Source organism: Rhinatrema bivittatum, chromosome 2, assembly GCF_901001135.1.
Source record: "Rhinatrema bivittatum chromosome 2, aRhiBiv1.1, whole genome shotgun sequence".
Taxonomy (NCBI): domain Eukaryota; kingdom Metazoa; phylum Chordata; class Amphibia; order Gymnophiona; family Rhinatrematidae; genus Rhinatrema; species Rhinatrema bivittatum.
The window spans coordinates 239,969,386-239,982,206 of record NC_042616.1 but is presented as its reverse complement, the minus strand read 5'-3'; the positions used below and the strand labels follow the sequence as shown (position 1 = coordinate 239,982,206).

The window sequence follows — 12,821 nt, the reverse complement described above, 5'->3', positions numbered from 1 at the left end:
CATAAGATCCATCCCATTTTCTACTCTCTGTCTTCTGTGAGGGACAGCTCTGCTGCAAAACCTAACTTGCAGACTTTTTGTACTATCTGAGACTATGTAGGAGACAGAACATAAGTATTTCTGCACAATTATGGTGCTTGATAAGGACTTTGGGGATGGAATTTTATTTGCAACAGTTACAACACTATGCTTCATACACTACAAACTGTACAACAGTGTTTAAAAAACAGTTGTCATCAATGCAAGTTTGGTTTTAAAATGCATTTTCTTATTTAAATAAATGTGGAATTTTTTTGAACATGCTTAAGTGTGTGTTGTTTTCTCTCCTCCATCTTTGCCTTCTCCTTTCTACCACACCTTCATAGCCCAGATGTTAAATTTTAGGCTTTAGCAAGCATGTGCCAAATAATGCATGATGGATAACATACCATGCTATTTCCTGTGCAAGGTACATGCCTAAGTTGCATATGATATCTCCTTCATTTACATGTGGGCAAATGCATGAGAAATGGCTTTCGCATGCATGTTAATCTGTAGTGTATACGCCCTTTTGTCTGTTTTCTGTTGTATTTTGAACACAATAGAAAATTAAAATACAAGTAAAAAATCCCTGAAAGAGGGGAACAGTAATATTGAAAAATCCTTGTCATTCTGGTGGAGCTTGACTGGGACACTCATGCAAACGCTTTGATTGTAGAGAACAAATCTGAAAGGAATTTGCCAGGGTAATTAAGTAGTTAAATGGATATATTCCACAAGATGAAAATTGCCCGCTTCTCGGGGTCCAAAAATGCACGTGCTTTATCACAATACACAGACGTTTGCTCACGGTGAAAGGGGGCAGGAATGGGGCATGGTTAGGGCAGGAAGGCAAAGTACAAGTGGATATTTCATTTTTACAAAAGTACTTGTGGTCACCACTTATCCTGACTTTTCAAAGGGAAACTCCACGAGGAGCTGCCCTTTGACAATTAGCTTGCAAGTCCCTGGGTAACCATGGACCTCCAAACTGCCTGTGAAGTTTGGAAATTGCCCCCATAAATGTAATCCTGTTGAATGCTATAAATGGAACAATACTAAGATGCGCTTGGCACATCATTCTACTTCATGGAAAAACAGAATGATTAAGTATGGATGGCAAAGACAAATGGTTTATCTTTTCTTTTCTTTTCAATATATTATGCACAGTTGCAACTATGCTTTACAGTTGTACCACTAAAGTTATTGATGTTCTCCCTTGGTAACCTTAATGTTATTCAATCTGTGTCTACAAGTTAGACTTTGAAAATTCCAAACTTAAAAGAAATTAGCAAAAACAGGATCCCATAGCATAGCTAACCTTTACTAGTATCCTAACATGCATAAATAATTCAGAATGCTATTCTTCCATTACGTTAAAATGATCTAATTGACTAGTAACATCACACAAATGGCAGCAATAAAGAAATACATTGCTTTACTTCAGGGAAAGAAATGAGAAATTTCATACAGCCAAATTCAATAAATTATACACCATGCAGCATAACCTGTGATTATTGTGTTTTAAATCAACTGAATGTCTGGTGCATCAAACAGTATATCCATGATGAATCCAAATAAAGAAGTATATGCAGAAATCATTAAAAAGAGTTCTTAATAATCACCCATTATACAGAAATACTACAGCATTTTTAAATGAAATGAATACTGACTCAGTTTCTAGAAAAGCAGCTTTTCTGTTAATCAAGTCTATATCAGCAATACAGACCAGAAGTTTTGGGGCCTATTTACTAAGCTATGTTAAAATTGCACACTAAGGGCCTTATTTTCCAATATCGCATTGGTAACGCATTAGGGGGCGTTACCAATGCAAATGAGGCTTCTTTCGTGCAGTGGGGAAAAATCGCGTGCGGCAATGTTTTCGCCATTCACGAAAACATTAGCACCGCACACAATGTTTGCCGGTTTCTTTTATCACGGTGTACGATAGTCCCAGACAGCCTATGTTAAGGGGGGGGGGGGGGGGGGGGGGGGGGGGGGGGAGGGAGGGAGGGAGAGGGAGAGGGAGAGGGAGAGAGAGAGAGAGCGCCTTACTATAGTGCCTATGCCCTACATAGGTATTTTAACCCCTATGGGAGGGCCACCTACTAACTCGGGGTGGGGATTAGGTATGAGCGTCGGGAGTTGGGGGCCACTTTCGCATTCCACATGAGACCTACGGACAGAACAGTGGTCTCTAGTGCAGATTTGCTGGCTGTCGGAGTGAGGACGCTCACTCCAAGAAGTGGTTTGGGCAACGTTCTCTCTACCTAGCTTGATGGACACTCTACCTGGGCAACAACATGCTAGGTGGAGAGAATGTTGGCCAAATCTCCGCTTGGAGTGAGCGTCCTCACTCTGACGGCCAGCAAATCTGCACTAGAGACCACTGTTCAGTCCGTAGGTCTCATGTGGAATGCGAAAGTGGCCCCCAACCCCCGACGCTCATACCTAATCCCCACCCCGAGTTAGTAGGTGGCCCTCCCATAGGGGTTAAATACCTATGTAGGGCATAGGCACTATAGTAAGGTGCTCCCTCTCTCTCTCTCTCTCTCTCTCTCTCTCTCTCTCTCTCTCTCTCTCTCTCTCTCTCTCTCTCTCTCTCTCTCTCTCTCTCTCGTGGATGGCGGTAATCCTTTTCAGGCCCGTAACGCAGTCCATAACGCGAGGTTGGAGTTGTAGTTATTAGCCGCGATAGCAGCCGCGCTAACACTGCGGCTGTTTCGCCGCACACGATACACAGGTTCCTGCTTTACATATGCTCCGCCCCTGAATACCAAATGACTAATTTGCATTCGCAAATCGCATTAACAGCTGTTAACGCGATTTGCGAATTTATCGCACGCGGTAAAGTGCTTGGAAAATGAGGCCCTAAGACCCTCAGGGGAAAGGGGAGCCTTAGATGTGCTGGCACCATTTTGAAGTATGTTGTGAGTGGTGCAATAAAGACAGAAAATTGCTCCTGCTTAATTGGAGCAGACTGGGAGGGAACTGGGGAAGGCCCCGATTCGTCGTTGCACGAATTTGCAAAATTATTCCCCCCCTTGAGCGTGCCGATCCAGCATTTTATAACATGTGCACTTCCGGGTAGCTCGCACACATGGATGCACGCACGCAATTTTTTAAAATTTACCCCTTAGTTATACCCAGCACCCCTCCCTTCCTATTTCTATTTACAAACAACAATCTAAACAGCTATCAATACTAGCATGGGCATTGACTAATCATCTGGCCTCCTAGGTCCCCTATATAGCTTACAAGGCTTGAGTTTTTGCTAGGATTGCTAGTTATTACTAGACTTTTCAGCCTGCCAGACAGACACAGCTACTAATTTAATTCTATCATCTCAGTGTAATCTGAACAGCTAACAATACACTATTGTGGCTGTTTCTTGAACATCTGACATCATAGGCACCTTGCGCAGCCTGACAGACAAACCTGGCTATGAGAGGCCTGTGTTTCCATTAGAACTTCCAGTTATTTCTATTTAAAACTAACTTCTTTCTCTGGCATAAGAGAGAGCACTATAAATAGATTATTGATTCCATTCAGTACCTCACTCACAAATGAAATCTGTACTTACTAAACAGTTGGCAACAGAGGGCCTGTGAACTTCTCTTCATGGTATCATCTGGTCCTGCTTGTCCTCCACTTTACTCATCATTCTGTCTAGGAAAAAAAAAATCCCAATACATTTACATTTACGTTTACAAGCTAGAAAGAAAGTCGTGCATTTTCCCTTGTCTATATAACCATGACATAACTTATACAGAGCAGAAATCAAGGTTAGCAAGAAAATAGAAAACCTGTTTTCAGTGACTTACCAATAATTGTCTAGTTACTTAAATACTGAATAGCTGTGCTATTATTTGTCCACTTGGTACTATTACTGCAACTGACACTTATTTTGATACTAACGACATAAATACCCTGCTTTTATACACAATTAGCTGAACTTTCAAAACTGTCCAAGGTACACCATTTCCATGCATAAGTGAATGCACAGGGATTTATGCTAGTATTTTATAAATTGTGTGGCTCCACCCACACAGTTTTTAAAATATTGCATATTTCAGCCCCCAATGTACGCACGTTATGTTGTAGTATACACTTATACTTGAAATGCACGAAGATGCATTTTTAAAAAACTACACACATGTATTTTAGGTGAAAAGTATTTGTAACAGTGCACAGGTAAAAACCCAGAATAAAATGTGGGGGCAGTTATTTTATATGTATTTATTTATTTATTTAGTGATTTTTATATACCGCGGTACGTAAAAAAATACATCACCTCGGTTTACATTAAACAATAAATTAGCAACAGGCTTTACAGACAAAAGAAATTAAAGTGTACCTAAAATAAATCATTTAAGAACTATTAAGAACAAATACATAATATAAATCAATAGCGAATTAGTTAAGAACAAAAGGCAATTAAACTGTTGAAAGTCCTATTCCATTCGTTGATGCCAAGTCAATAATCATAAACATAGGGTGGTCGGGAGTATAGGGAAAAGGGAGAATTTCGCCGCGAGCAAAATTATTTGGGGAGAGAAATAGGGGTAGGAAGATAGGGAAGAAGAATACAAGTAAACAGCATTTCAGATAAAATATTATAAAATGTAAAATATTTATGTACATTGTTCTCAAAATACTTCCATGGAATCACCAGTTTGTCAGTGCCGCCAACAGTTCACCCTGACCTTCACCTGTTCCCCCCTAGACCCTCTGGCACTTCACTCTGAATTCCCACCAGTTCTCCCAGACCTCCCACCCAACAATTGAAGACAAAAGACATGTCTGGTTTCAATTGTTTGAGCCAATTAGAAGGTGTAAAGGTGTTCAGACAAGCTTTATAAGGTATACATTTATACCTCCTACAAAACAGCGACTTGCATGAGAACTGAACACTGCTGCGGAATGCCCCAGACCACCTCTCTTCTCCCATTAAACTTTATGCATGATACTGCAAGTATGCACACACTTGTGAAGTTTATAAAACAGCATATACACACACACACAAATGCTTACATGCATATGTACTATTTTTACACGCCCAACCTCAGATGAATATGTCTGCCTTAAAATCCTCAATACAAAATGAAGGCAATGAGTTTACAAGAAAATACCCCTGAAAGGACATATACAATTTCTATTGCACCAATCTTCGTTCCTTAGTTCCATTTTAGATTATCATGCATGGGATCATAGCTTCATGTACTTATACTGGGTTTTTCCTTCTATAAACTTCACAATAATTAACATAAGAACATAAAACTTGCCATACTGGGTCAGACCAAAGGTCCATCAAGCCCAGTATCCTGTTTCCAACAGTGGCCAATTCAGGTCACAAATACCTGGCAGAATCCCAAGGGGTAAATGGATTCCAAGCTGCTTATCCCAAGAATAAGCAGTGAGTTTCTTCAACTCTACCTTAAAAATTGTTAATGGACTTTTTCCTCCAGGAACTTATCCAAACTATTTTTAAATACAACTACATTAATAGCTTTCACCACATATTCTGGCACCAAATTCCAGAGCTTAATTATGTGCTGGTAAACAAATATTTTCTGTTATTAGTTATAAATGTATTACATAGTAACTTCATTGTGTGTTCCTTAGTCTTTTTACTTTTTGAAAGAGTAAACTGATTGTTTACTCATTACATTCCACTCATTATTTTATAGACCTCTATATCTCTCCTCAGCCATCTCTTCTCCAAGCTAAAGAGTCCTAACCTCTTTAGCCTTTCCTCATAGGGGAATTGTTCCATCTCCTTTATCATTTTGGTCACCCTTCTCTGTACTTTTTCTAATTCTGCTATATGGTGACCAGAACTGCACACAATACTCAAGATGAAGTCACACCAAGGAGCAATACAGAGACATTATGAAATTCTCTGTTTTATTCTTCATTCTTTTTCTAATAATTCCTAGCATTCTATTTGATTTCTTGGCTGCTGCTGCAAACTGAGCAGAAGATTTCAACGTAGTATCAACAATTGCACCTAGATCATTTTCCTGAATGGTGAATCCTAATGTGGAACCTTACATTAGGGATGTGAATCGTTTTTTGACGATTTCAAATATCGTCCGATATATTTTAAATCGTCAAAAATAGTTAGAGCCGCGATACAATAACAATTCCCCCGATTTATCATCAAAAAATCGTAAATCGGGGGAAGGGGGAGGGTGGGAAAACTGGCACACTAAAACAGTCGTGTTGCCGTACGGCCGGCGCCATTTTGCGCAAAATGGCGCCGGCCATTCGGCAACACGATTCGACTGCAGGAAGTCGTTCCGGACCCCCGCTGGACTTTTGGCAAGTCTTGTGGGGGTCAGGAGGTCCCCCCAAGCTGGCCAAAAGTCCCTGGGGGGTCCAGCGGGGGTCCGGGAGCGATCTCCTACCACGAATCGTTTTTCCGTACGGAAAAACGATTCGACTGCAGGAGGTCGTTCCCGACCCCTGCTGGACTTTTGGCAAGTCTTGTGGGGGTCAGGAGGCCCCCCCAAGCTGGCCAAAAGTCCCTGGGGGTCCAGCGGGGGTCCGGGAGCGATCTCCTATGCTCCTGACGTCGGGGGACAAAAAAAACAAAATGGCGCCAGCCTGTCATATGACAGGTCAAAGATAGCGCCGGCGCCATTTTGTTTCTACAACGCACGGAGGACCGAGAGTAAAAGATCACACCGGGACCCTTCCTCTGGACTCCAGGTAATTTAAGGCATTTTGGGGGGGGGTTCGGGAGGGTGGGGGATTTATTTTAAAGGGTCGGGGTGGGTTTTAGGGTTGTTTTAGTGTGCCGGTTTTCCCGCCCTCCCCCCCCACTGGACCCCAGGTAATTTAAGGCATTTTGGGGGGGTTCGGGAGGGTGGGGAATTTATTTTAAAGGGTCGGGGTGGGTTTTAGGGGTGTTTTAGTGTGCCGGTTTTCGATTTACACGATTTACACGATATTTAAAAAACCCAAACTGCGACGATCCGATTCCCTCCCCCTCCCAGCCGAAATCGATCGTTAAGATGATCGATCACACGATTCACATCTCTACCTTACATTGTGTGTAGCCATAATCTGGGTTACTCTTCCCTATGTGCATCACTTTGCACTTATCCACATTAAATTTCATTCGTCATTTGCATGCACAGTCTCCCAGTTTTGCAAGGTCCTCTTGCAATTTCTCACAATCCTCTTGTGATTTATCAGCTTTGAATAATTTTGTGTCATCGGCAAATTTGATCACCTCACTTGTTGTTCCCATTTCCAAGTCATTTATAAATATATTAAAAAGCAGTGGTCCTAGAACAGATCCCTAGGGTATTCCACTATTCAGCTTTCTCCAATGGGAAAATTTATCATTCAGCCCTACTCTCTGTTTTCTGTATTTTAACCAGTTGGCAACCCACAATAGGACACTGCCCACTATCACATTACATTTTAGTTTCCTAAGAAGTCTCTCATGAGGGACTTTGTCAAATGCTTTCTGGAAATCCAGATACACTATATCAACTGGCTCACCTTTATCCACATGTTTATTTATGCCCTCAAATAATTGTAACAATTGGTGAGGCAAAACTTCCCTTAGCTAAATCCATGTTGGCTTTGTCCCGTTAAACTATGCCTATCTGTATGTTCAATAATTTGGCTCTTTATAATAATTTCTACCATTTTGCCTGGCACAGACATCAGACTCACTGGTCTGTAGTTTCCTTGATCACCCCTTGATCTATTTTCAAAAATTGGTGTTACATTGGCAACCCTCCTGTCTTCAGACACCACAGACAATATTACATGACAGTTTGCAAATTTCCAATAGCAGGTCCGCAATTTCATTTCTCAGTTCTTTCAGCACGCTGGAATGTATACCATCTGATCCAGGTTATTTGCCACTCTTTAGTTTATCAATTTGTCCTGGTACATCTTTGAGGATCACTGAGATTTGTTTTATTTCCTCTGAATCATCACCTTTGAATATCATTTCTGGCATGGGTATCTCTCTTGCATCTTCCTCAGTGAATACCGAAGCAAAGAATTCATTTAGTTTCTCTGCTATGGCTTTGTCAACCCTAAATTCTCCTTTTATCCTTTGATCATCTAATGGACCAAGTGACTCCCTCACAGGCTTTTTTATCTTGAATGCACCTGAAAAGGTTTTTATTATGAGTTTTTGCTTCCACAGCAAGCTTCTTTTCAAACAGTAAATTGGTACAGAATTATCCTCAGTGTTTATGGGACAGCTTAAGAGAGATGGTTATTTTTGTGGAGAAGATAGGAGAGCCAGGTCATTTCTGAATGAAAGATAATCTGCTATATATATGTGAGACAGGTTTTGAAAATGCAATCTTTATCGGTGACAGGATCAGTCATGAAATTTTGACTTTATAGTTTTGAGTTGGAATCAGGATTTTAACAAGTGGATGAAGTGGTTAAACTGGCAATGACGTGGACACATGCCCTTTTTAAAATTCCCTGACTTGGTGGTCACATGGTGCACTGGGCGAGGTGAGATGTGATTCACTTTGCTCTGATCTCCCTTTCACCAAATCGACCTCCATCCAGAGTTAATATGGCCCAAACATTGGCGAAAGGTTATGAGAAACAAGGCTTGGGCTAGTTTTGAGAGGTGGCAGGAGGTATGCTGACTTGATTGGCCAGGAAAGACAAGGAAGAGGAAAAAGAAAAAGCCAAGCAGGGGAAAGGAAAATGGCAGACAATCATCAGACCCTGGCGTGAACCACTATGCATATATCTGCAATTGTAGAATTAAAAGCGGCGATGGTGGACGCACTGGAGCCTGAATTTAAAAAATTGTAGATAAGTTTAAGGAAGTGACTAAATAGATGACTGCCTATAAATCACAGTTTGGGGAAATCGAGCAGTGGGTGTCAGATAATCAAGACAGCATATGTAGTACTGCTGGAGATGAGCTTCTCAAACTGAAAGCTACTGTGCAAAAACAGGATGAATGGCGGGAAGAGGTAGAAAATTGCTCTCGGTACAATAATTTGAGATTTGTTGGATTACCAGAATCAATTGAGGATAAAGATCTGCCTCAATATTTTGAAAAATGGCTTGTACAAGGACTAGGACTCTCGATGATATATGGACTGCTATGCATTGAGCATGCCCACAGCCTGGGAGCCTGGAGGGAAAGAATGGAACGGCCAAGGGTGGTGATTGCCACAAGCGATGACAGCGAGGGAAAAAGTTAACCTATAATAACAAAAATATCCAGGGGTTTCAAGACTACTCTATCCAGCTTTCAGCACAGAGGAAGGAATTTGCTCCTGTACGCTCATGCCTGCATGTGCTGGGCCTGTGATTTGCACTAATGTATTCGGTGAAACCTAGACTTACACTTCCCAAGGGAGTACGATGGTTCCAATCGGCGAATGAGGCCAAAAAGCTGGTAGGCAAGCTTCAAGTTGCTAAATCTGCTGTGCAACCACACTAATTGGATAAGCCATTTGGCATAGATTTCTTTGACATGGATCTACTAGCCATGTGAGGAGCTGAAGTCTCAGAGGAACTTGGGTTTTCCTCTGTACGGGGAGCACAGAGGTTCCCATTTGGACTGTGTATAGTGCTACAAATCAAAGCTGCAGTTTTGATGGAGGATTGCCTTCTTTTATACATTGCTCTTTATTCCACTTTCTTTTTCTTGCTGAAGTAATGTAGCTGAGGGAGGAGATGGAAGTTGTTCAGCTGACTGTAAATATATACAGGATTGGTATCCCTTGGCTAGAAGATGACTGTTACATTTGGAAAGATAATTCTTACCATTGCATCACAGAAAATGCAAGCAACTGTACTGGGAGTGCAGAGGTTCGATGGTGTGACATATTACTTGTACAGACATTTTGGTTTATATTGCAGTATCTGGGCTACTGGGCAATTTTGTCTTTTTTTTTTGTTTTTTTTGTTTTTAATGGGTTTAACAAAGTATGGGTGGAAACATCATACAAAAGAGCTTGTTAAATATTCCTGGTTTAATTTTAGTTTTAAGCTCTAAAGAGATTACTGGCTGCATGGAATAGATTATATGGATTGGATTATGAAGGTGGGCATGGAGGGATGGGGGGTGAACAGCAATATGTCATGATTTTACTCCAGTTGCAAATGGGGAAGGGGAGGAGGGAGGGGAAAGGGGGAGAGTTGAATGGATGGGGGTTAGTAGTTTTTAAGAGTGTGACTGTGGGATATTTTCAGAAAATATCAATATTGGAATATGGAATTTGACGAGGGCAGGAGCCTTGGCTGGGAGGGTGCTCACACTTTATGGATTATTCTCCTGCTATGCATTGCTTTGTGGGATTTGAATGGGGAAAACAGGCTTGAAGATAGTGTCCTGGAATGTTTGTGGGATCAATACAGTAATTAAGAGAACAAAAACTTTTACTGCTTTGAAAAAAATGGCAGCTGACATAATGTTGTTGCAGGAAAACCACTTGAATGATATAGAACACCAAAAACTTAAAAAGATAGTGGGTAGGGCAGGCCAGCTTTGCTTCTGCAAGCACTAGATCTGCAGGGATGACAATTCTTATCCCTAAGAACCTATCCTTAACAATAAAACAAGAAATCAGAGACCCAAAAGGGCAACATCTGATAGTATTGGCAGAATTATGCAGGAAAATGGCGGCTCTTTGTAATGTATATGCCCCAAATATCTATGACCATTCTTTTTTCATACAACTGGTGCAGAAATTGGTCCCCAATATAGAAGACTGTGTGATAGTGGAGGGAGCTTTCAATTTAGTGGTAGACCCAGCTCTGGACAGGTCTCACCCTGCAAAAGGGGAGAAAGTGCATGGGGGAGGGGCATTTCCTTTTTGAACTCTGAATTACATTTGTTAGATACCTGGAGAGTACTCCATCCACTAGAAAGAGATTATACTCACTTCTCCAGAGTACATGCCACATTTTCCAGAATAAATTATTTACTAATCTCTAGGAATGATTTTGCTAGGGTAGCAGATGCAGTTCACACAGTGTAGAGCTAGGTCCTCCAAACCCGCTGGTATAATAGCCTGCACTCCCCCCAGTTATTCCAGACCCTTTAAATCCCTCAAGGATGGCTTTTTTTTTGTAAACTTACATGTCCTCAATAGCAGGGAGCATAAGTATTTGCATGCACATCTCTTGGCCCAGCCCTGTAGCTCGTTGAGTTAGCAAAGGATTGGTTTCGGCCGGTATTAGCTACTCTGCCACTTCCGTGCTGCCGCTGGAAGCTCTTTCTCTGCCCTTCGGGGTATTGACTAACCTGGGTACCCGCTCCTCGGGGGCCCTCTGCTTTATTTCAGGTGCCTTTCAGGGATCAGGTACTCGCTCCTCAAGGACCTGCTCTCCCTGCCTCGGTGACAGTACCATCTACTTCAGCCTGGTGGAATCGCATACCTACGGCTACCATCTAGTGAGTAAACTCTCAGTCTGTCTCATCTACAGCTCTGCCGTGCTGGGAAACCTACACTGGAAGTCCCCTATACCATCGGGGTGAGAAGGGTTCCCTCTGCCGAGGGTCCCGAGACTGCTACATCCAGACTACCTCACTACTGCCACCTCTGGTGGTATCCATCAAGCTGTATAACAAAAGAACAAATTCTGTGTTTGTGCGTCTTGAGTCTAGCCCAGTACTGTGGCTCACCATGGGGCTCCTCCCCATGGGCATGGTCATCTGCCACAGTACCCAAGAATCTGCCCAAACACCGCTAAACCCTAACAGCAAGTATAGTCCTATTCAAAGTAGATTGCACCCAATTATTCTTTGTTTTGACCCAGCAGTTTCCTGGGCTTCCAGCTCAATCAGAACCAGGGATGGGATCTGGCACCTTGAGCCTTCATTTGCAACTACTTTGGGATTTTTCCCCCTATTTCCTATCCTCTCTCAATTTAGTAAGTTCAAACATTGTAGCAACAGTCCTCAGCTAGGGCTCGTTTACCAGGACTCCACTGGAACCCTTAAATCAAGGGCTATGAATCCAGCCACTAGGAATCACCACTGCACGATGACTGACTCCCTCTCCTAGTGATGTGTGTTTAACAAAAATGAGTAATTGTACCAAAATAGTCCATTTTTATTTTAGTTAATTTTATCTAAAACAAATGCACCATGTCTCCGAACCCCCCCCCCCCCCAAAAACCATTTTCAGGCTGTTTTAGCAAATAATGCACACAAATAACCCAAAAGGGGTGTGTTACCCAGGTAGAGAGTCCATCAAGCTAGGTTGAGAGAACATTGCACAATTCTCATCTTTGGGTGACTTTCCTCACTCCGAAGGTCATCAAATCTTCACAAGAGAGCACTGTTCTGTTCGTACGTCTCACTTTGAATGCCAAAGTGGCCCCCTAACCCCTACACTAATACCTAAACCTCACCTCAAGTTACTAGGTGGGCCTCCCATAGAGATATAAATACTTATCTAGTGTGAGAGCACCATGGCTAGTCTCTCCCTCCCTCCTCTCTCTCCCCTCAGTGATGGCATTTGCAAAAACATCACAATAAAACCCTATTGCATGGCTTTACACAAATGAAAAAGGTGTAGTTAAAATTCATCTTAAAGCCATGCAATATGGCTTCACAAAACTGTGAGCCCAGCCCACTTGGCCAAAAATCCCACCTCAATATCCTCCCCTTTTTCTCATTTGCATTGCACCATGGTGCTTTTGCATGTGTTAAAGGTGTTTTTTGCATGCGAAAACACCTTAACACATGCGAAAATGCCATATAGCACTTTGATAAAGGACCCCCTAAAAAAGCTCCTCTTCAAAAAAATTAAATTCAGTCAAAAAAGGGCTGGAACAAAAAA

General features: G+C 41.9%; 1 protein-coding gene across 2 annotated transcripts in view; it reads right to left on the bottom strand.

Moving 5' to 3' along the window:
- The window catches only part of TMEM108 (transmembrane protein 108), a 521,047-nt gene that overhangs the window by 259,708 nt on the left and 248,518 nt on the right, over positions 1 to 12,821 (bottom strand). For both annotated transcript variants that reach the window (XM_029589322.1, XM_029589323.1), the window contains exon 3: positions 3,602 to 3,687. Coding sequence is in view for 1 of the 2 variants with exons in the window: in XM_029589323.1 (XP_029445183.1) it covers positions 3,602 to 3,641 (40 nt within the window). In the remaining variant the exon portion in view is untranslated. The remainder of the gene's footprint in view (positions 1 to 3,601; positions 3,688 to 12,821) is intronic.